The sequence below is a fragment of the Canis aureus genome, chromosome 3, assembly GCF_053574225.1.
Source record: "Canis aureus isolate CA01 chromosome 3, VMU_Caureus_v.1.0, whole genome shotgun sequence".
Lineage (NCBI taxonomy): Eukaryota > Metazoa > Chordata > Mammalia > Carnivora > Canidae > Canis > Canis aureus.
In genome coordinates, this window is record NC_135613.1 from 81,179,955 (window position 1) to 81,202,688 (window position 22,734).

Below are 22,734 nucleotides of genomic sequence, written 5' to 3' on the forward strand. Positions count from 1 at the left end.
ACTGCCTTCCAGACTTGTAAAACACGTTCCCCATGCAAACCAGCGCTGTGCCCAGGAGGCAGTGCCAGGTGCGGCCCCAGGAGAGGGAGATGGGGGAGTGAGTGCCTTCGAGACGTGACCTAAGACCAAATTGAGTCTGTTCAGATCAGATGCTGAGGCCCCGCTCTCAGAAGCCTGGTCCTTAAGTCACCAGACAAAGGGGATGCTGTTGGCATTTAGGAACGCAGGCGGCACTGGTTTGGGGCTGGAAAAGCTGGGGTCTATTTTGAGTGGTAATGAAGCCCTGAGTGGTTTTGCACTCTGAGTCTCAAGTTCCTCACCCGTAAAACATTTGGACTCGGTTATCTCCCCGAGATAGGAGAGAGGAGGGGGCTGTGCATGGTCGGGTGCCCCCCGGGGCGAAGCTCTGACACCAGGACAAGAATTGGAGGATGAGATGCGTTCCCACGTTGTTTAGGTCTTGCGTGAAGTCAGGAGTGGGGAGGGCTTAGGCCCTTCTGAATTTAGCATTCTTCAGTACCCTCTAGAAGGGGAACAGGGCGGGGGGCAGCGGAAGGCAGATTATTTTGAGGACGGGGAACTGAATAATCTCCGGAGGTGCACAAATCTGTCCCGCATGGCCCCACACTCAAGAATCAGAAACCGTATGAGACCCTTCTCCCTCCATCTCCACACCAAACTCTACGCCCATTCCCACTTTAGCCATCGTCTCGGGAGGGTTGAGGATGTCTGCCCCCTTTCACATCCCTGATTACTTTCCTGCAGGCCCTTCTGGACAGAGCCGTCCCAGCTCATTGACCCTGCTCAACCCGGGTTCCTTTCTCTTTCCTTCATCGCAGGCTAGATGGGAATCAGAGGTTGAGGGGGGCTTCTGGGGACGGCCCCGAGCCCTGCCTGCTGTCTCAAGAAGCCAAGCTCCAGGCTTGGGAAGTGTCCTGGTCCTTGCTGCCATGAGGGGGGCAATCTGCCCACGCGTGGCCGTGTAGATGTGAAGACAACCTGACATGCTCTTCAGTGTTTCATTGGGGAGCAGCCAGGTTAGGACACAGCACCCCAACTGTTGACCTGTGCTAAGAGCTTCATGGCAGCTGCTAAGAGGAGGGCAGGGTGAAGCCCGGGCTCCCCTCTCCCACCGCCTGGGCCCCCGTCCCACATGGGCTGGAGGAGCCTCACCCACGGGGCAGGGCAGGGCGATGTAGGAGCCCGACTGGGGAGACCCCTCCCCCCAGGCCCGGGCCCTTGGCATCTCTGAGCCTCAGTTTCTCATCTGGGGCAACAACCCCTGTCCCACTGTCTTGCATCAGCACAGCTGAGCCAACCTAAGTGGAAGTGCGTGGAGAGGTGCCGTGAGCGTATGCCCGTGTCTGCTGTGCTGCCCCGTGGGCGCGGCTTGCCGCCCAGGGCCTGGGTCCTTGGCAGCATCTGGACGAAGTCAGAAGGAGGCAGTCTGGGAGGTGGCCCGGCTCACTCCCCGGCTTCAGGCAGGTCTGCCTGAGTGAAGGAGCAGGGACCTCTCAGGCCGGGTGTCCCAGGGGTGCTGTGCTCCTGGGAAGCCAAGAGGATGAAGAAAGGCCGAGGGGGCAAAGGTCTGATTTAGCGTGAGGGTCTGAAATGAATTATCCCTGGGGGTGATTGAGGCAGTCAGTCCTCCGCCTGAGAGCCAGGGTTCCCAGGGAGCAGGGGAAGGAACAGGTGCAGGGATGGTCCTGGGTGGTCCCAGGTGGTCCCTAGGGCCCTAGGGATGCTGAAGTCAGGCCTTCCTGGCACCTCATGGGAGAAAGAGCGACTCCAGGATGTGTCGTGGTCTTCTCTGTATCCCCATCACCTAGCACAGGGCCTGACAACCATCGTGTGCACAGAACATGCTTCCCGATTGAATAAATAAGCATTTGGAGCCCCGTTTAGCCACTTACGCTGGAGTCAAACACACCGGGGTGGGACAGGCCCATAGGTCGGTTAGCGGCGACCTTCCAATTTCCAGGGCGGGAACTTTCCCTTTCCCTCTTTCCCCCTCTTGGTGGGGAAGGTGACACCGACCACCAGACCAGACGTGGACTCTGCCCCGCGGGGAACCCTTCTGAGACTGAGCCCCTGGTGCTTCCCACAGCATCCTCACCCCCGCGTTTCAACGCTTCTTACCCAGGACGGTGAGGCGCGCGGGGCGAGACCGGATGGCGGCCTGGATGGCCTGGCACTCGTACACGGCATCATCCTGCAGCTCTGCCCGCAGGATCTTCAGGTGATGTTCCCCTGACAGGTGGTTCCCTACCACCAGGTACTGGGGGTAACCTGCGGAGACAGGAGGCAGGTCAGGGAGGGCTGGGGCCGCGGCGGAGGCACGCGTGCCCCACAGGCACCGTGGGGGGACCCTGGGCTGGGGCTGGTGTGGCGGGCAGCTGCTCAGGACCCTGACCTTCATGTAAGGAGCACAAAAAATGAGACCTTTCCCTGGGTATTGGGCAGTGTGTGTGTGTGTGTGTGTGCATGTGTGCATGTGTGCATGCGTGTGTGTGCATTGAGGTTTAGGAATGTTGGAGTAGTTACTAGCAGAGAGAAAAAGAGAGCGCAGAGATGGAAATGCTAAGTGTGGGCAGACACAGCAGGGCCAGTACTCTGGCAGGCGGTGTGCTCAGCGCCGTGGTTTACCAAGCAGACATGCATTTTGATAAGGAGACACACAGAGAGACAGAGACCCAGGCTTTGATTCACAGTAGACAGAGTGAGAGACAGAGGGCGGAAAACAGAAATCTCTGGAAAAGAATCAAGAATGACTCTTGGGAGGGGAGAGTTTTGTTTGGGATGGACAGGAAGAAGGAATCTAGGCCACCCTATCAGTGCCCGGGAACGTGTGGCCACTTGGAACCATAAACAGGGCCCTTTCCTGGTCACTGCTACTCTCCCCCCTCAGACCCCAGGGCCTGATTAAGCACTTACGAGGCTTGCAGGACACTTAGGAATATGGGGTCCCTTATACTACTGGTGATGAATAATGGATAAATAAAAATTTGAGAATGATAAATCATTAATCAGCTTTCCTGCTGCTGCGGAATGTGAATGCCAGCATAATTCGCGGCTGGCCAGGTTGGGCAGATCCTCTGTCCTGGGCCTCGGGCCTAGACCCCCTTAGTCTCTCGAAGGATCTTTTTTCCATTGTCCCCTTACCTGAGCTCTGTCCACCCCTCCCTCAGCTTCTTACAGGGAACGTCCTCCTTGTTCTCTTCCCTTCTCTCCTCAGAGGCCCTCCCACCCTCTGGCAGCTCGAAACTGCTCTTTCTAGAAGACCTTCACCAGGACAGTGTGAGTTCTCAGAAATGTGCCGCAGAAGAGGGTTGGCCTATGTGGCCTTTTAAGGAGAAGACTAGAGCTTAAGCGAGAGAGAGAGAGAGAGAGAGAGAAACAGAGAGACAGAGGCACATGCACTAGCTCTCCAAATATTTCAGTCTCTAGGTGTGGGTTGGATGTGTTCAAGTAGCTCCAAGGACAGGCTAGCACCACTGGATAGAACTAATATGGGGAAATACTTTAGAATATTCTTCATTTGAAATGTTCAACAAGGGGCGCCTGGGGGGCTTCAGTGGTTGAGCGTCTGCCTTTGGCTCAGGTCGTGATCCCGGGGTCCTGGGATCGAGTCCATCTCTCAGGAATAAATAAACAAAATCTTAAAAAAAATGAAATATTCAACAAGCATCTGGGCTGCCAGAGGTGGTAGTGAGGTCCCCATGGGGAGCTGTATTCAAGCAGAGGTTGGTGAGCACCTGTCAGGGACACCGCGGAGGAGGTTTCTACCCTAGAAGGGATCTTGGAGCTCTAAGGTCCCTCCTATCCTAAGCTAAGGGTCTTGCAGAGGTGGGGCAGGGCTCCCCTGGAGTGAGCTGTGCAGGGGCCACTGGCACCCGTTCCTTGGCAGGGAGGGAGCCGTGATCCTTCCCAGGATGTGTTTTGGGGCTTCCTGTGTGCTGAGCCTTCGGGCGGGTGTCCTCGTGGCTGGCGTCGTCCCTGGTCCCTGTCGTGCAATCAAAGGGCCCCGCCCTGCGCAGCTGTTCCGACCCCACCAGAGATGCTCACAAGGCCGTCAGCTGTCCCCCCCCAGAGCGCCACCTCCCCTCCTGCCCGCCCTTCCTGCCCTCTGCTGGGCTTTGGGAAGAAGCCCAGGTAAGTTAAGCGGGCTCTCCCCAGGGCCAGGACAAGGGGCTGGAAACGGGTTCCAGTCCAGCCCTCTCCCCGCTGCTGCCCTCAATGTAGCTGGCTCACCGCCCCCAACCCTTCCGGCCCAGCCTCTGGATCCCGCTGTCCTTGATTAGTCCCTGGTCTCCTGCAGGCATCTTGGCTGGAGCTTGTGTTTTTGTTGTCTTGCAAGCTATCAGCAGCAGGATTTCGCTCTCATGAGCTGCTGAAAACATCAGTGATGGGTTTGTTTGTATTTGCCTAATTAGGCAACGAGCTGCAATGCTATCCCAAGGACTGGCAGGATCTTTGGAAAAAACACAAGCCCAGAAGCATCGATTCTGAGCAAGTTCTAGCTCCTTCCATGGTATCATTACTCTCTCTCGCTACGCCCAGGGGAGGCAACACTATTGCGAGTGCGGGTTCTACCGTCAGAGTGCGTGGATTCGAGGGCCAGGTCTATCGTGCCCTAGCTCTGCTGTCTTGGGGGAGGTACTTTAACTTCTCCGAGCTTCGGTCCCCACCTCAGCAAAATGGGGATGATATCGGTACCACCACGAGTCAAGGTGAAGAGAAGCGGGATCATCCATATTAAGTGTGTGGCACGCAGTCTCTAAATGATGGTTCGAAGAAAAATGACAGGGAGATGGGACAGCCAGAAAGGTCCTGGCCTTTTTTTTTTTTTTTTTTTTTAAGATTTTATTTATTTATCTGAGAGACAAAGAGAGAGAGTGAGTGAGAGCAGTGCTCTCTCGAGAGCACAGGCAGGGTGAGGGACCGAGGGAGAGAAGCAGATTCCCCGCTGGTTAGGGAGCCAGCTGCGGGGCTCGATCCTGGGACTCTGGGACCATGATCTGAGCCGAAGGCAGACGCCCAACCGATGGAGCCACCCAGGAGCCCCTAAAGGTCCCCGTCTTTAGAAGCAAGAACATGCAGGGTGCCAGGGTTTTTGGGTGTTAGGAGCCACACACTGGGTTTAGATCAATTTTTTTCTTGATGGTGACTTTATTTGCCTGTCAAATAAAGTGGGGGTGTGGGAGGGGGGGTGGGAGGGAATCCTTCTTTTTCTCCCTGTGGATCATTATAGATTTAGGACATAATGTCTGAGACTCATTTGCGCTTCTTCGAAGAAGAGTGTTCTATCTATAGGAGGCCATGCGTTTATAAATCATGTCCTTTGAATGCGTGTTCCAGCTTTGGTGACCAGAAAGACGGTTAGGTCTTCCGTTAGGGCGTGATTCCTGGTCGACTGGGCACGGCCACACAGAAAAGGATGAAGTTAAATCAGGGGAGGGTGACAGAACTGTGGCACGATTCTGGACCTTGGTTCCCCCACCGGAAAACCTGTGACCAAGTGCCCTGTGAATATGTGCTGAATTGAATCGAGATCCATTCCTGTCCTTTCCTTGTCAGGCTAGGAAACAGTATTTACTGAGCGTGTGAGTTTCTGTCATTTTCGCCATGATGCTTTTTTTGGGGATAGGTGATCAAATATAGAAGAGATATTACCAGGAATTTGAATTTATTGGCTTTGCAAGGAGACAGGCAACCTTCTTTGTATGAGTGGAGTCAGGTCAGAGAGGAAGTAGACCCCAGCTCATCAGAACCCCATCGTCCCTCACTTAGCGGGACCCAATCCTGATCCCAGAGAGCCATGCATGGAATTGGATGCCAGAGGGTCACTTCTCCATGCGGTGTTGAATGGCCGTGGTGACCTGGGGCTTCCTCTTGGCCATCAACCCAAAAAGACCCCAGTCCTTGACCAAAGGCTGCAAACCATTGACCAGGAGCCCGGAGTCCCTCCTTCGCCAGCAAGGATGCTGGTCCAAGCTCAGAGCCACGCGGAGCATGAGTAATTCTAGTTTGGGAAGGTGATATCATTCCCCCAGTTTCTCTAGGGTAAGGAAGTTCAGAGCCCCTGAAATTGGCTGGTTCCCATAATACTTAAATTTTATGGCAGCACAGTATATTTTGGAGATATTATTGTGTATTTTATCCATGCTCAGTTGGGCTGCAGCACTCAAACCCGGTGATGCTATTGACCATGGCTATAATGTTTCAATATACATTTTTGGCAAGACATAACTCACATTTTAAAATATTAATTTCCCAACCATCGTGTTCCTGAGTGCACTTCGATTTTTATTTTCCTACAGCTGTACACCATGAGAGAAGCAAAGCTACCTCTCAGTTGAATACATATATATATTTTTTCCTCCTCTACCCTCAGCCATTCCCCCCAAGGGCGGGGACACCCGGATCCCTTGTTCTGGATTTTCCAGGTTATGCTAAGCCTAGCAAGCAGTCACCTGCCTACCCTCCCCAGGGGAAAATAATAATTGCTGGTGGGTGAGTGACCAGGATGGGTTGGGAAGACATCTGTATGAGCTTAAAGGTTGACATTCACAATGGTTAGCAGATGACGGGGACCTCAGATGCCAGCTCCAGGAGCGTACCAGGACATCTTTGCTCAATACCAGCCTGGGTGGGCTCAGAGAGGTTTGGACTTTAAGCGCTCCTTTTCTTCCCATCACACGATAACCCCTAAAACCAACTGGGTGGGTTCCTTTGTGAGCGTTCAATTTATTTGGCTCCCTTTAAAGGATGGGAGCCGAGAAAAGCTGGGCTGTGACTTAAGCGGGGCATACTTTTTTTTTTTTTTTTTTTTTTGGGCATACATTTTGGACCAAGAAACAGGAACACTTTACTTCTAGGGATCTGACTTTACATGAATTGTCTTTGACTTGAGAACAGACCCTCCAGGGCAACATCGTTTAGGGTTACTGGAATTGACGGTTTACTTATAATTCATTACCAGTAGTCAGAAGGGCTCTCAAGGTCCTATGGGTCCTGGACCCAGAGCCTGCCCAAGCGGCCTCTGCCCCAGGGGGAATATACAATGAAAGCTGGGGATTGAATCTCCGAATGCCTACGAAGATGGGGTTCCCTAGGAAGCAGGTGGGTCAGGCGGGAACTGGTCCCGGGCCTTCCCAAGGAGGTCTGGGGGTACTCACTTGAGAGGTCCCGGCCCACACCCAGAGCCAAGCCGTCTTTGATCCACAGAACGAAGCCATCGTATTCAGGGATGGCGCACAGCAGAGTCACCGGCTGGCCCGACACCACGGCCTGGTCCTGGGGTTGCTGGCTGAAGGAGTATACTTGGCCTGGGAAGGAGACAAGCACAGCGGTCAGCTTCTGGCAGGCAGCAAGGCCTAGAGGACTCCTCCAGTTAGGAAGCAGGGCAGAGGCTGCCCCAGGGGATACCCCCTACCCCCGGGCCTTACCTCCTGCCTGGGGCTCAGCAGCAGCTTCCTACCTGCCCCCCACTTCATTCCTGCTTTTAGCAGCTGGCTCGCAGCTCAGCTGCCCTGCTCCTCAGGCCTCCCCACGAAGGCACGCTGCCCTCCGGCCTCCTCCTGCCCCCGAGGGGGCCTCGTCCGCTGTGCTTGGGACGAGCTCTGACACTTTCCTTTCTGCAAACTCCAACTCACTGCCACCTGCTTGCACCTACTCCCCCAACGGGGCAGAGGCTGGAGACAGCCCTCCAGCTGCAAGCACCCTGTGAGGGTGTACCCCTCGAGAAGGTGAGGGGACTGAGAGTAGGGCAGTTTGGTCAAAAACCCGAGAATCCAGGGAAAATATGGTTATTTCAGCGGTTCCCAGGATGGGCCTAGGGCCAGATTCCACAGGATGCGGGGTGGCACAGAGTGGCACAGTGAGCTGGCAGAAGCAGGGAGGCCTCTGAGCTCACCTGCTTTGTCCCTCTCTTCCCGGGCACCCGACCCAGCTCTGGCTTCCCTCTCACCTAGGAGAATGTCACCAGCGTGACCCCAAGCTCTGCATCTAAGCCGCCACTTCACGTCTCATTACCTGAACACACCCACCAGCGCCGGGCGCTCTTCTAAGATTTTAAAATATCAGCTCATGAGTATTTTCATCTTCATAGCAACCTACGAGGTAGGTACGATTTTGCTCCCCGTTTTCTGGGTGAGGAAATGAGGCCCAAGGGAGTGACAGATGACTGTGTGAGTACCGGGGATGCATTGCCTCTGGCTCGACAGGAGCCGTAGCACTTGGAGCTTGCCAACCAGTCTGCAGGGCCCCGGAGGTTAACTACCCGCCCCTGCCCCCACCCCCGGGAAGTGTCTGGTGGCAGGACAAGGGCTGCAACCAAGACTTTCACCTCCTGACTTGTGCTGGACCCAGGTCCCTGAGCCGGTCCTGGTGGGGATGCTGACGAAGCGGGGCATGTGACCCGTGTTCCCGGGAGGCCTCCGCTGCACGGACAACGGGACATTGAGCCCCCGGCCCCCGGTGCAAGCGGTGCCTCATACACCCTCCCTCCCGTCACCCCTGCAATTACGGGTCAGGGCAGAAATATCCCGACGTTACAGCAAAGAAGGCAGGATCAGAGGCAAAGCCATCTGCTCAAGATCCCACGGCTGATGAGTGGTGGAGTCGGGGCCTGACCGGGCTCCCTGTGACCTCCAAGGCCACGTTCTTTCCCACTCCCTGCCCGGCAGATACAGAACACGGATCGGGAAGGGTGGCCTGGCAGGCAAGCTGCCGCCTCCGCTTCTCCCCTACGCAGGACAGTCAGGGCCACACAGAGGGGGGGGACACCTGCTGCTGCACACCCTGGGGCACAGGGCTGCAGGCCGCACCACCAGTAAGGCCCGGCTGTCAGCGGCAGGTGCCCCGAGAAGGGGGTGCCGAGGTGGAGGCCCAGGTGGTGGCCGTGGTGGTGGCCGAGGTGGTGGCTGAGGTGGAGGCCGAGATGGTGGCCATGGCGGTGGTCGAGGTGGTGGGGCTCCCCAAGAGCAGACGCAGCCGCGTCAGAGAGCCTGTGGCAGGTGGGAAGGTGGCCGCGCCTGCAACCTGATGAGATCTTGGCTGGGTCTCTGAGGAGTCTCATTAAAAATCAAATTGGCCCCGAATTGTGGGAGTAACACTTTTTATTCTGATTTGAGCTTTACAAATTAGATTTCATAGGACATTTTAATCAGCTATGTGTGGTGGGTTTATTTATTTTTTTTCCTCTCAGTCTCTTCAAGTTCTCTGTTGTAATTAGACTGTTTCTGGCACCAAAACAAGAGGGAGAAAGAAGGAGGAAGAGAAGAGAGGAGAGAAAGGAGAAGTGTGTGTGTGTTGGGGGGGGGGCGGCTGGAGAAAGAGCTAGAAGATGGGGTGATGTGAGGAGGGGGAGGGAGCTGGGACGGAGCTGGAAAGGCTGGAGGAAGGGGACAGGAAGGGGAGGAGGGCAGGGAGGGAGGGGGAGGGGTTGAAGGGAGGAAGGGAGGAGGGGGGAGGGGGAGAGGGAGGAAGGATAGAGAGAGGAGGGGGAGAGGGAGGAGAGGAAGGGGAAGAGCAGAAAGACGGGGGTGTGGGCAGGAAGGGAGAGGAGGAGGGGAGGAAGGGGAGGAGGGAAGGAGCAACGAGGGGAGGTGGGGAGGGGGAGAAGGAGGGGGAGAGGGAGGAAGGGAAGGAGGAGGGGAAGAGAGGGGAAGGGAGGAGGGGAAGGGGAGGAGGGGAAGAGGGAGAGGGAGAAGGGGAAGAGAGGGGAGGGGAGGAGAGGGGCAGGAGTGAGAGAGGGAGGAGGGGAAAGAGGGAGGAGGAGGGCTGTGGCGGGGCCCTCCTTTCGGAGGCTCTTTCCTCCCGGCCCAATGATGATTTCACGGCTCCTTTTATCTCAAAATCTTTCTTGCAAGAAGGACAGTGTCAAGACAGCGGGGACGCTGCCAGGGATGGCGTTATCAGAGGGAATTAGCGGGTTGTCAGCTGGGGGTGGCGGGCCTGTAATGAGGCCCTAAAGTAGTGGTGTGACCCTGGGCGAGAAGCGTCCCCTCCTCCCACCCCTGTCCAGCTCCGGCGGGGAGGGTCAGGGTGACACAGAGCTGAGGTACAGGGGGGTCCCCGGCGGCGGGGGGGGGGGGCGGACAGGCGGGCAGGGGTGAGCCCTGCTGGGTGCAGGGGAGCCCAGGGTGGGTGGGCCTGTGCCCTGACGGAGAAGGGGGGCTGCCACCAGAGACAGGCCAGCCGTGGAGGAGGATGCTGGGTGGTCACCAGCTCACTGTGGACGGGGTCTGAGCCAGGGGCTGGGGCAGCCACAAGCTCCCCCCAACAAGCCGGAGCACCCCGAGGTGCTGGGGGGAGCAGGGGAGGCCGGGGCGAGGGACAGTCTGATCCAGCCCCGCAGGCTTCAGAGAGCTTGGGCTCCCCCACTGGGCCTGGGTTTGGATCCCTTAGGCTTTTCTCTTGGGGCGGGGGTGCGGGCGGGGGAGAGAGATACCCAGACGGTCTCCACGAAAACCCCCGCAGGACGTTGACTAATGTCCCATTATGCTTTGGGGGGGAATGACTGGGGCGCCGGCGATTTTCGTTTCCAATCCCATTTTCATTTCTGTGTATTTAAAAAAATTTTTTTTTCATTTCTGTGTATTAAGTAGCAGCCACTGGAAAGACTTTCTCTTTCAAATCAATGAGATGCTTTTTCAAACAGAATCATAAGCTGAGTGTCACTATGTAGCGTAGATAAAAGTCACGGTGCTGTGGGGGGAGGGGGTGGGGGGACGGGGCGCGGGGGCTTCTCACCCACAGGACACCTTGAGGCTTCTCTTCCGGGCTTGAGGACTCCCAGGGACACGGTGCACAAGCCATGGGTGCAGTTTCCTGGCCCCAAAACGTTCATCCCCCCTTCCCTCACCCGCTGGTCTCTCTTCCCTGTCTTCCCTGCTCCCAGGCAGGGAACTGTGAGTGAGCCTGGGATCTCTTCTAGAACCTTCTGGGCATTATGGTAAGCAGACAGGAAGCTCCTTGCGAACATTTGTCTGCTCAACACACGCTCATCAAGACCTGCTGTGAGGCCGGCATCGCACTATCTTGTGAGAAACCGATGGATCCGCCGTGGCCCTTTCCTCCAGGAACTAACACGTGTGTGCGCCCGCCGCACCGGGACAGCGCTGCTCTGGCCACACAGTGTGTGCTTGCACCACCCACCCGAGTTTTCTGCCTCAGTTTCCCATTGTGCTCACAGATGTTTCCTGCTGGGAAGCATGGCCCTTAGTGAGACCTCACTTTCTTTCTTTTTTCTTTTTTCTTTCTTTTCTTTCTTTCTTTCTTTCTTTCTTTCTTTCTTTCTTTCTTTCTTTCTTTCTTTCTTTCTTCTTTCTTTCTTCTTTTGATTTCATTTATTTATTCATGAGAGACACACAGAGAGAGAGAGAGGGAGAGACACAGGCAGAGGGAGAAGCAAGGATCCCGATGCAGGACTCGATCCCGGCACTCCAGGATCATGCCCTGAGCCGAAGGCAGGTGCTCAACCGCTGAGCCCCCCAGGGATCCCCACGACCTCCCTTTCTTGCATTATTTGCAGTCTGTCACCATCACCAAGTGAGGTCCAGCCCCTCGCCCACAGCTCCTCTCTGTCCCCGCCACTGCAACCCAAAGTCCGGGCCTCACCCCCTCCTCCTGGGTTCTCCCGACAGCCTGTGGACGCTGTTTGGTCCAACCCCGAGTCTTCCCCTCAACCCATCGCTTTCCTCGTGCTGTCTCCCTCTCCAGGGGCTGGAAGGTCTAATGGCCTCCGCTGCCTGCAGGACAGCACCTGACCAGCTTCTCCAAAAGCTGGCCTCCTTCTCCTGGGTGCTCAGTAGCAACCCGTACCGCTGTCCACTCACGTCACCTGCCCCATGTCACGGATGTCCCACCGTTCTGGAATCCCCCTTCTCTCCGGGCCCCCCTAACCAGCCCTGCCCTCAAAGAGAAAACGCCAAGTTCTCCTCCATACGAGCTTTGTCTGTTCCTCTAGGCGCATCCTGCCAGGAGGGGGAATCTTCTCGCTCCTCCCCTCCTCCCCACTTTTCTTCCTTCTCATTCCCCCTTAATGTCTTCAAACCTTCATTGAGCATTTACAATACATCAGACACCAAAGGAACAAAGGTAAACGAGGAATGGAGGGTAAACTGAGGGCAGGGGCCACGGCCGTCGTGTTCACCTTGTGTTCTCTGCGCCTGGTCTAGCGTATAAGCCCTGGATGAACTGGACTTAGACCTCGAGGCCTACTTGCTCCAGTTTGTCCCCTGAGATCTGTGGTCATGGAGGAAAACTTTTTATATTGTGCTGAGCACACCACACGGAAAGAGTGAGGTGAGACATTAAGGGGAAGGGCCAGAGTCTCAAGGAGTCAGGCTTCACAGGACAAAAATAACCGAGTTATTCATGGAACACCTGCTTTAACCAAGTCTTCGAATATGAGACAAGGCTGGCCAGGTGTTACTACCCACTTTTCACGCATGAACTGGGGCTCCCAGAAATAAAGTGACACGCCCAAGTTCACCCAGCTGGCCGGGGGTGGGGGTGGGGGGGACTCAAGGTCACACAGTGGGCCCGGGTCCTGGAAAGAGCCAAATATCTCTGGTTGCAAACCCTGCTTTCTTGCCACTCTCCCACGTTGGTTGTTGAATTGAGGGTCTAGACTCGGATGTTTATCCACAAACCAGTACTCCGCCCCCCTCCCGTCCCCGCCGTCCAACCCCACCAACCACTGCCCTCAGACCATCTAAAGAGAGGTAAAGGATCTCTGGAGTGAAAAGCAATTTCTTGGTTCTTCCCTAGGTTTACCTGGCCGCCTGCCAGCTGCTGGTCAGCAATGCTGAGTTAGGGTTCAGGGTGCAGGACTGGCCACCACGGGGCGGGGAGGTATGACAGAAAGGAGCTGTGATAATTTTTGGTACTTTGCATTATATAAATAGTTGTTATCTATATAATTGTGCTATTATATAAATATATAGAACTAGGTATATGTCATAAGCCTTTTATTGTTGTGGAATTAATAATAGCTAACTTTCATTGCATGTAGTGCGTGGATTAAGAGCTTTATGTGGGTCATTTCACTGAAAGCTCCTCACAGCCTGTCCTGTGTGGCAGGTGCTCTATCAGGCCCCCGTGAAGGTGAGGCCATCCAGGGGCCCCGGGCACTGAGCGGTGGAGGATGGACATCGGGCCTACCAGTCTTGTTCCCGGGCTGCATCCTAAGGTCCTTGGCTGCAGGGTGCCCAGCCCCTGGGGGCTCACAGAACCCACCCGACACCCCACTCTCCTTGCCCTTGGCCAGCACTGCAAAACCTAGGGAGACTCTCGGGAGGGCCTGGATGGAAACACTTGGTGGGTTAGATGGAGGGGGATGTTCCCATTGGTGGCTGCAGGCATCCTTTCCTGTTGGCTGTCTCAGGAAGAGAGGGGCCCTGCAGAGTCGGGGAGGGGGTACCCAGGGGTCACTGTGGAGCCCCAGAGGTGACCATCTATGGCCTGCATGCTCCCCGCATGCTCAGGCTTCTGTGGACTTCGCAGGCCAAGAGGGTGCCTTCCCAACTCCCCAAATAGACCTTTAGGACTCTGACGTTGGGGAGGGAGGTATTTCTCCCCACTGAGCTCAGAGAAGAGAGGTGCCAGCCTGGAGGCTCTACAGGGCTCAGTTGGATTTAGAGTCTGGCTCTGAAGGCTTAGCAGGTAGAGAGCAGGAGCCTGGGGGCAGACGTGCTCAGCCGGTGGGGCCTTTTGGGGCGTCCTCTTCAAACTGCAGGAAGCAGCAGCCCTATCTGGCTGGGAAGGATACAGAGGAGGCTGGGCTCTGAGGCGACCCATCCTGATGAGTCAGGGCACACCCCACGTGGTGGGCTCTGAGTCAAGAAGGCTGGTGATTGGCAGGTGGGGGGAGGTGTGGGGGCGGCATCGGCAGGTGGCAGGAGGGCTTTCAGCTCTTCAGTGCTGAAGAGGACAGGTGCAGATGCAGCCTGGCCTAGAGAGAGGGGTGGGGGAGGCAGCAGTGGGCCGCCCCTGGGCTCTGGTCCTGGGGCACAGCTTCCCTCCGCCCCCCTGCGCCACTGCAGCTGGGAGTCCTCCCCTCCTGCCACCCTGTCTGCCCTGCCCTCCTGCCAGCTGTTTCCCTCTGCTCTCTGCTCAGGAGCTGTGCAGCTCGCTTCCTCTCTCCTGTTGACTTCTCCAGACTGCTTTCTGGGGATCCAACCCCTGCCTCCAGATGGGAGTGCTCATCTCCCTCGTCCTCCCTCCTGCCTCTCCATCAGCCCAGCAGGCAGGCTTCCTGAAGGGCCCGCTCCCTCCCAGCCCTGACCGCATGGCCCCTCACCTTAGACTCTTTTTGGGGACTTGCAGGACACATTAGCATGGAGTGAACCATCACCATCTGTCTCTGGGAGGTCCCTACTGTCTTCCAGTAAAATATTTAAAATGCCGAAGAACCCATGATTCTCTATGAGCTCACACACCTCTTGCCCCTGATCTGAGGTCACCCCTGCAACTCCTGATTATTTCTTGGAGAGAGAAGAGGTTTTGTATGGAAGACTGAAGTTATTAGGGCCAAACCACCGAGAGGGATGGTTTTAGGGCAGTGCTCCCGGGACCTGGCCGCTGTGGTGTATGCGGACATGCGTGTGTGCATGTGCATGTGTGTGCACGTGTGCACATGTGTGAGTGAACTGGCTTCCAGGCCTCACCATCTTCTCCAGCCAGACCTCTTCTGCTTGTATTCCTCGTCAGCCACTTGAGATTTTGCTTGAATGGACTCTAATTATTCTTGCAAAATGTTTGAAAGTCCCTGCCTGGTTTAGAATTTTTGGAATGTCATTTTTTTTCTGGGCCTAAAATATGTTCAGAGAAGGCCAAGGCCCCGCTGCTGTCAGGGCCACCCTGGAGACCCTGGATGATCTTTAAGGCCCCAGGAGCCCATGGTGTTGTGGCCTGACCCTGACACTGTGAGTGTGTGTGTGTAAAACAAGCAGGAAGAGGGCCCAGTGGCCCCATATGCATGGTGGTCAGGTCCTCAATGGCAGGCTCAGATCACCCACCCCTGCCACCCATAATTGTCAGCCTCAGATATCTTGGGCACTAAATGTAGAATGTCATAGAGTGACATACATTCTATGCTTTAGTGCCCCAAGCCTGTTGCCACCTCTAAGAGCATATATGTTTGTGCCTCTCTCCCAGTCCCCGATCTAGTGCTTGGGTGGTTCCATGGCGGTGGCAAGAGGGAATATGCACAGGGTCAGCATGGACTGGTGCAAATGGCATGAGGTTTGGGGTTAGTTACTGTAGCGAAGAGAGAAATTCTCAGTGCAAACTACACTGTAGCCTGATGCTGGGGGCAGGGTTGCTGATCCCTTTCTCAGGATCTGTGCTCAGAGGTCAGATCGGAGGCAGTCCGGGGATGGCATGGGGGTGTGCTCCCTCTCTCCCACCCCTCTCCCTCAGACTGGGCACTTTGGCCAAGCCTTTGCTCCAGCAGCAGGTTAAGGGTGATGTAGGAACGAGTTAGGGGCAGACGGGGTTAGGCAGGGAGAGATAAGGGAAAGGCCCAGAGTCAGGCTCTCAGGAATCTGTGGGCTCCCATAAACCCCAAGGACACCAAGAGGCCCCAGAGTCAGGCTCTTACCCATCCCAAGAAACAGAGATAAGACAGTAAAAACAGAAAAAAAAACAAAAAACAAAAAACAAAAAAACAACAACAACCTGGCTCCCTAGTTCCAAAATGTTAGGGAGTATCTCCCTTCGATGGCTACTAAGTGATCCCAGAAACTCAGGAGACCAAAAGAAACACGTCATCGAGGTGTTATCAATAGTCCCTGGTCAAACCAAGGCTGCACAAGAATCCCAAGGCCGTGGGCTCCCTGCCTAGGTTCGCAATAAAAGATCACCCCTGGAAGCCCTCAGGGGCCACGCTGCCGGGACCCCCTCGCTGCTGAGAGCTTTCTCTGTATCTCTGCTTAGTAAACGTCTATGGCTTTCCTCGCTCTCCGTTGTCCACGAGATTCAGTCTTCGACTCCGTGAGACAAGAACCAAGCTGTCCCGTGTCAAGGAGAGGTGACCACTGCCCTTAGGGTTAATCCCGGCCACACCTGGACAGGAACTAGGCTGCTTGGAACGCCTGCCCTGGCTTCCAGGAGTCCAGTGCTCTGCCAACACGTGCACACAGCCACCTCTGTTGTCCTCGTCCTTTGGAGGCGGAGAGGGCTGGTACGGGAGCAGGGCCCTGAGAGGTGGAAGGATGCCCCGCGGATGCCCAGCAGTCCAAGAGCAGGTGGAGGAAGAACTCTGGTGCCCTGGGGAAGTAGCCACCACCACCCCTGTGCCTGAGCGTGGGGCGGCCCTGCCGAAATGCTGAAATGCTCCCTGCTTCCACTCTCAGGACGTGACCACGAGTCACTAGATTATAAGAGAGAAAGTACTCGGTCTCATCAAGAGGTCACATAAAGTTCTTTCTGGGCTCGATAAAGGCCTTTTGTAAGCAGGAGGGCTGAAGGGAGGAAACCCAGAGGCTTCCTGGAGGAGGAATCATGATGTGGGGAACGTGGTGGCAGAGAGATGTCATTCTGGGTTAGGAATGCAAGCAAAGGCAAAGATGGGTGACCTCAGGTCCCTGCTTTGAGTACCTGCCAGGGCCTGGGGCTTGGAGAGCGGAAGGGACACAGGGTCAGGCAGGCCTGGGAAGGAGCTCTGGCCCTGTCACCAGCAGCAGGATCTGGGGCACATTCCTCACCCTCATCTGTAAAATCGGAGTGACACACCTACCTCGCTGTAGGGTAGAGGACTCGTGTGTCAATGATCCTGGCCCACAGGGTGCTTCATAAAGGGTTGTCATCACCATCTCGGAGTCTTTCCTGAGCCCAGGACCGCTAAAAGTGGCCACACAACGGGGCGTCTGAGTGGCGCCGTCAGTGAAGCGTCTGACTCTTGGTTTCGGCTCAGGTCACGATCTCAGGGTCATGAGATCGAGCCACGCGTCTGGCTCCATGCGGGGGTGGAGTCTGCTCGAGATTCTCTCTCCCCCTGCCCCTTGCCCTGTGCTCACTCGCCCACTCTTGCTCTCTCTCTCTCAAATAAATAAATCTAAAAAAAAGTGGGGCCACCCAGTACCTGGAATGAGGGATCCTAGGATGCTTTGCACATCTGAAGTTGCACCAATAAGAACCTGCCCCTCCCCCTGAGTCATGCAGGTGAGAGGGAGCATGTGGGGGTCCCTGTAGCTGTGCCAGTGCCATGGTTCCAGCGAACGTCCGCCTCCGGAAGCGGCCTGGTCAGCCACGCAGGAAAGGCTCGCCTGTCGGCGTCTGCTCTGCTATTAGGGACCGATTGGCGAGGGCTTCAAGAATACTTGTCCGGGAGATATTTATCGCCAGCTTTCTCCCAGCCTGGAGGACGCACACTGCCTCTTGTGAGATTAAGGGAAGCTGCCCTGCTCCCGAGAAGGGAGCAGATGGGAGCCGGGGGCGGGGAGGAAGGAGCCAGCTCAGAAGCCCTTAGGGGACACCAGAACAACACAGACGGGTGGCAAGGGACCAGGGCAGGATGATGCAGGTCGTACCCGGGAGCCCAGGTCTTGACTCCTGCTGCTTTCCTGTGACTCAGCACAGGACCAGCTCCTAAGGCAGAAGAATGAGTTTTGGGAAGTTTCCAGAATGCCTTGTCATGACCTGCCCAGGGGAGTGGGACTGGAGGTGATGGGGTTAAGCCCCAGCCCACTGACTAGCAAAACTGAGGCTTACGGAGGGTGAAATGGTGCCAGTAAGGACTCTAGCCACGGGCAGGGGCAGGGCTCACCCCAGCATCTCCAGGGCCTCTGGCTGGGTGTGGGGATGCAGACGAGGAACTGAAATATTTCCTATGACAAGGAGGAGACAACTATGTACACAAAGAACTGGGGTCTCTGGCCTTACACAATCAGGCCCAAGAGTGAAGTATAACAAAGGTCCCAGGGAACGCAGATTTTTTTTCCTTCTGGAGGAACGAGGGAAGGAGTCGTCAGAAGTGACCTCCAGGGTAAGGGACACGAGGGCAGGGAGGGGACATTCCCTGGGATGGGAAATGTCGTAAGTAGAACAAGGAGGTCAGAAGGAGCTCAGGGATTAAGAGCTGAGGCCGCACGATCTCGGCTTGATCTCTGGCTCTGTCATTATAGCCGTGTGTCCCCGGGCACGTTCCTCGGGCCCCCGAACCTGGCTTTCCCCCCTGGGATGGTAGTCGGTGCTTATCAGGTTGTTTGTGAGAATTAATCAGGGCATTTAGTGCAAATGTGCAGAGCCCTGCCCGCCCGCCACATGGGAGCGGCTACTGTCCCTGGGAGCCTGGTGTGATTGGCGCATGGCACGCGCGCGTGTGGATGTGCGCAGTAGGGCGCATTTCTAGAGAATCATGGTAGGTCTCCTTGTGTGGGCCCTCGAAGGCAGGCTACAAAGTCCGCACTTAATGCAGAATCATCAACAGGTTTGACCCACACGCTCGGGTCTGAGTTTTAGGAAGACCACAGCGGTGACAGTGAGGAGGGGGGGTGAAGGAGGATAATCTGAAGATAGGAAGACCCATCGGGAAGGTTTTGCTGTCATAAGGCCTCAGGCTAACGTCGTATCTGTGGAAAGGAGAAAGTGGAATTTAGGAGCCACTTGGAAGTAGAACTGGTAGCTCTTGACAGGGATGAGAAAGATGGGGGCATAACGGTGGCCTCCCTCTGGCCTGCAGGAAGGGGCGAGGGGGTGGCTTGCCGGAGCATTTCGGCGTCAGGGGGGATGCATGTCTGGGGGGGCAGTGACTTCAGTTGTAAATACTTTGATGGAGAGGGGCCCCGAATTGCCAGGAGAAGGTCTCCTGGGTGCAGTTGGGGTCCGTGGGTCTGGAGGGAGCTGGTGTGGAAAACTCATGCTTGTGGAGCATTCACGTGGCTCAGGTAGCAGGAGAAGTGGTTCTACGGTACGTCCTCTGGGGTTGACTTGGGAATTCATCTCCAAATATGGGAAGTTACTGATGTCGATGTGGCTAAGAGGGACACGGTGACTCCTGCTGGGTGGGTCGGGAGCAGCTGTCTTGGGTGCCACAGTTAACCCCTGTCAAGCTCTGCACAGGCTTAGAGCCCTGTCGGGACGGCCCGAGGTCATCTATCCCCATCCTTTGCTTTGGGACTGGAAATACCAACAGAGAAGCCAGAAGGACAAGACGGGGATGGAAGAGGGGCCGTCTCCCCATTTCTTCCAGACCTCTCTGCCACAAGAGAGGCTTGAAAGCATTTTCACCCTCAACATTACCATCTGCAGCCACTAGCAACTTGATTCTGCTACACAGGTGAGGAGAAGCTTGCCAACATCACGAACATTCCAGAAGTTGCACTGGATTTTTGTTTGGGCTTACACAGGAGAGCCGGACTGCTCTTCCCGGGGCTGGAAGTGCGGCAAGGAATTCGAGGGCACGTTTTCCTGCCCTTGCTCCCTGTCTGAGCTGGGGCCGCCCAGGTAGCCTGTGCTTCTCCTGGCCTCGCTCACCTCTCCCCAGGGATGCACGATCCGCCAAGGTTGTCCCGGACAGCGTGGGTCTGTAATGAAGAGCAATGGGGCTGGCTGAGGCAGGGTGACTCCAAAGTCACTATAAATCCTTCGCCTACTGATGATCGGCCTGTGGCCCCGGCCAGAGCCTGCGCTATCCTCATTAGTGGAAGGGCAGGTAATCCTCCATCCATTCAGCCAAGTTCTGGATGCCAACAGGATACTGATAAGAGCTTCTGGAAATAGTGGTGCATCTGAACCTGTGAAGGAGCCCATCCATCCCTGCCTGTGGTCATCCCAGGGTCTGACGGAGATGGGAAGGGCAGAGCGGTGCAGGCTTTGGGGGTGATGGTGGGGGAGGGTGTAGAGTATAGAGGGGAGACCCTGGGGCAGCCAGCCCACGCAGGCTCGGAGCCTGGCCGCCGTCTCGGGCTTGCTGCAGGCTGGCCACGGGGGTCCAGGCTAAGCCCCTTTCTTTCTCTGAGCCTTGTGTGTTCCCTGAACTGCTGTTGGGGCACAGTGTGGAGAGGTATGCAGGGAAGAAGGTGACGCCGAAGAGCAGGATAGAGCTAAGTCACTAGCCTGGAAGCACGTGAAGGCAATGGCTGCGGGCAGACCCAGCTTACACAGTTGCCGTCTTGGAGTGCATCAGAGTGGGAGCCCCTGGGAGGACTGACTCCATGGTGTCCAGCATCTCTGTTCCCTTTTATGAGGGATACTACAAGGCCACAGGAAGCAGCGTCCTCTCCCCGAGCACCCAGGCCCAGAAGCTACCAATTTGATGCTGCCTTTTCCACCTCCTAGCAGGCTGCCCTCGGGCCTGACGCGTCCCTTCTCCAAGACTCCCCGTGTGTAAAATGCAGGGTCTAGACAAAATCTACTAGGTCCCTCAGTTTCAGCCCTAAGGTTCTTTATTCTGGTCTATCAGAAGTCTTATTTTTGGGTGGGGAGGACCCAAGGCTGTAAAGAACAAAGCCAAGGTACAAGGAAGTAAAAGCAAATCTCTCAAGGACGTTTGATCTGTTTGGGGGAAGATCCATGTCCTAACCCTCATTCTTCTTCTTCTTCTTCTTCTTCTTCTTCTTCTTCTTCTTCTTCTTCTTCTTCTTCTTCTTCTTCTTCTTCTTCTTCTTCTTCTTCTTCTTCTTCTTCTTCTTCTTCTTCTTCTTCTTCTTCTCCTTCTCCTTCTCCTTCTCCTTCTCCTTCTCCTTCTCCTTCTCCTTCTTCTTCTTCTAGAACATCTTAAAATAATCATCTTATCCTGGTATAGACCTTGCCATCAGGAGATGGTTCTACAACTCTCAGAGGTTTAAGAATCACCTGGGGACCTTGCCAGAAATACAGTTTTCTGGGCTCCAAGCCAGAAATTCTGAGTTAGTGGGTCAGAGGCAGGCCAAGGGGTCTGCATTTCCACAGCTGCGCCGGCAATCCTACCGCCGGTGGGTGTTGGAACATGTTTGGGAGGCACTGTTGAATGCAAACAGCGCGGGTTCGGGGAAACGGAGTCCTTTCTGGTTTTGGCTATCACTGTGTGGCCTTGGTCCGGCTGCTGTTTCTCTCCGGGCGCACCACGGTTTCCTCCACTGCTCAATGAGGGCATTGGACGAAGTCAGTGGTTTTTACTCCCCCCTTCTCCCACCCCTTTGCACGCAACCCTTTGCCAGTGGAATCTCATATGAAATGCCAGAGTGTGAAGTGGGTGGAGGCAGGCTAGGTGAGGCCTGAGGGAGTAAGTCCAGCCCCTGAGCCCCCATGCAGTGGACCCCAAGGTCCCTCTGTGAAATGCCCCAGGAATCAGAACATCCTGCACAGTCGTTGATGGTTTCCAGGTGTTGCATGAAGAGCAACGTGGCTGCTTCCCACCGACGGGTACAGAAGCCGGCCTGGGAGCCAGGGTGCCCGGTGTGGATAGTGCAGTCTGCTCTCGAAGCAGGAGCTACTTCTGTGCCACCCACTAGCCCTGCATGGGGGACCTCGACTTAGCCTTGGGATTTATAGAGAAATCTCATGGCTTCTGGACTTGTTCCCGACAGGGAGTAGATCACAATGTCCTGAATTTCTCCCTTCTTGGAGTCCAAATACAATCAACTCTTAATTATCTTTGTTAATGGAGAAGAGCAAGGGTGTGAATAATCCAAACTGATGGACATTCTGAAATAATGAATAATACTAAGTAACATTCATGTTCAACTTTGGAATGCATTTTGGTATTGCACGTTTGAATATGGATGTGTTTGATGTTCTGGGAATTTTTAATACTCAACAAAACAAAACAAAACAAAACCCAATGACAGAGCTCCCTCCTGTCGTCCACTCAGCCAGTACCACCTCTGGTACTGACTCATGGCTAGAGTTGGGCCATACGCCACCTGCCCCAGCTCACTGTTTTTATGGCTCAACACCTTCCCTAGGAGGGGACAGGAATATTAGCTGATTTTGCCTTTAAGGGACTTTTATTCCCTTTGGGTCTCATGCAACTAAGAGCAAAATAAGAAGCTGTGAAATGTTAACAGAGGACTTCATTAAGCAATCTTGGTGATAGAATTTGCCAGGAATGGGGACAATTTGCCAGCAGATAATTGAGAGCTGACTATATATGTGTCCTAATTAAAAAAGGGATTCTTCTCACTGCCCTGGGATTCTGGGTCTAGTTCTTCTGGTTGGTTCAGGATATTAACCACAGCTAACTCTTGTGTACACTTTATCCTCCACAAAGAACTTTGCCTGTGCTATTTTACTTAATCTACCCTCCCGACACCCCCCCGTGGAGAAGGTTACAACATCCGTCCTGATGTCGAGACTTGAATGCCAAGACTCACAGCCCCAGTTGGCTCAGTGTCCCACAGCAAGGGGACACCTCCTAACCCAGCCCGCTGTCAGCTCACCCGGCCTCTTCTGTCACCACCTAACTGTGGCCCTGGCAAGGGCTCAGATCATTTGCTTCAACCCTGAAAATGCGGCAGCAAACAAAAAACAAAAAAGACAAAACCAAACAAAACAAACTTGCAGTAACCCCACCAGCCTTTGACTGTCTGAAGTGGAAATGCTGGTAGAGGAGAGATTTTGTGCTATGATCACCTTGAGAGGAAGGAGAGGGGCCGTGCATGCTGCTGGGGGCACCTAGGAGGGGCCGAGGGGTTTTATTAGCTTCTAGGAGGCCTCTGCTGGGTCACTGAGCCCATCTCAGAAGATGAGCCTATGGCGGGAGGGGGAGAACCGGCTCCTCGGAGGAGCTCCGTGGAAGCAGGG

General features: G+C 55.2%; 1 protein-coding gene and 1 long non-coding RNA gene across 6 annotated transcripts in view; one reads left to right on the forward strand and one right to left on the reverse strand.

Moving 5' to 3' along the window:
• Positions 1-22,734, reverse strand: part of KIRREL3 (kirre like nephrin family adhesion molecule 3) — a 539,444-nt gene that overhangs the window by 85,183 nt on the left and 431,527 nt on the right. For all 5 annotated transcript variants that reach the window (XM_077894140.1, XM_077894139.1, XM_077894137.1 and 2 more), the window contains exons 3-4: positions 7,179-7,328; positions 2,140-2,289 (exon numbers count right to left, since the gene is read on the reverse strand). In XM_077894140.1, the coding sequence (XP_077750266.1) occupies positions 2,140-2,289; positions 7,179-7,328 (300 nt within the window). The remainder of the gene's footprint in view (positions 1-2,139; positions 2,290-7,178; positions 7,329-22,734) is intronic.
• The window catches only part of LOC144311508 (uncharacterized), a 62,115-nt gene that overhangs the window by 25,636 nt on the left and 13,745 nt on the right, over positions 1-22,734 (forward strand). The window contains exon 3 of the long non-coding RNA XR_013377104.1: positions 7,974-8,121. This is a non-coding gene — a long non-coding RNA (uncharacterized LOC144311508). The remainder of the gene's footprint in view (positions 1-7,973; positions 8,122-22,734) is intronic.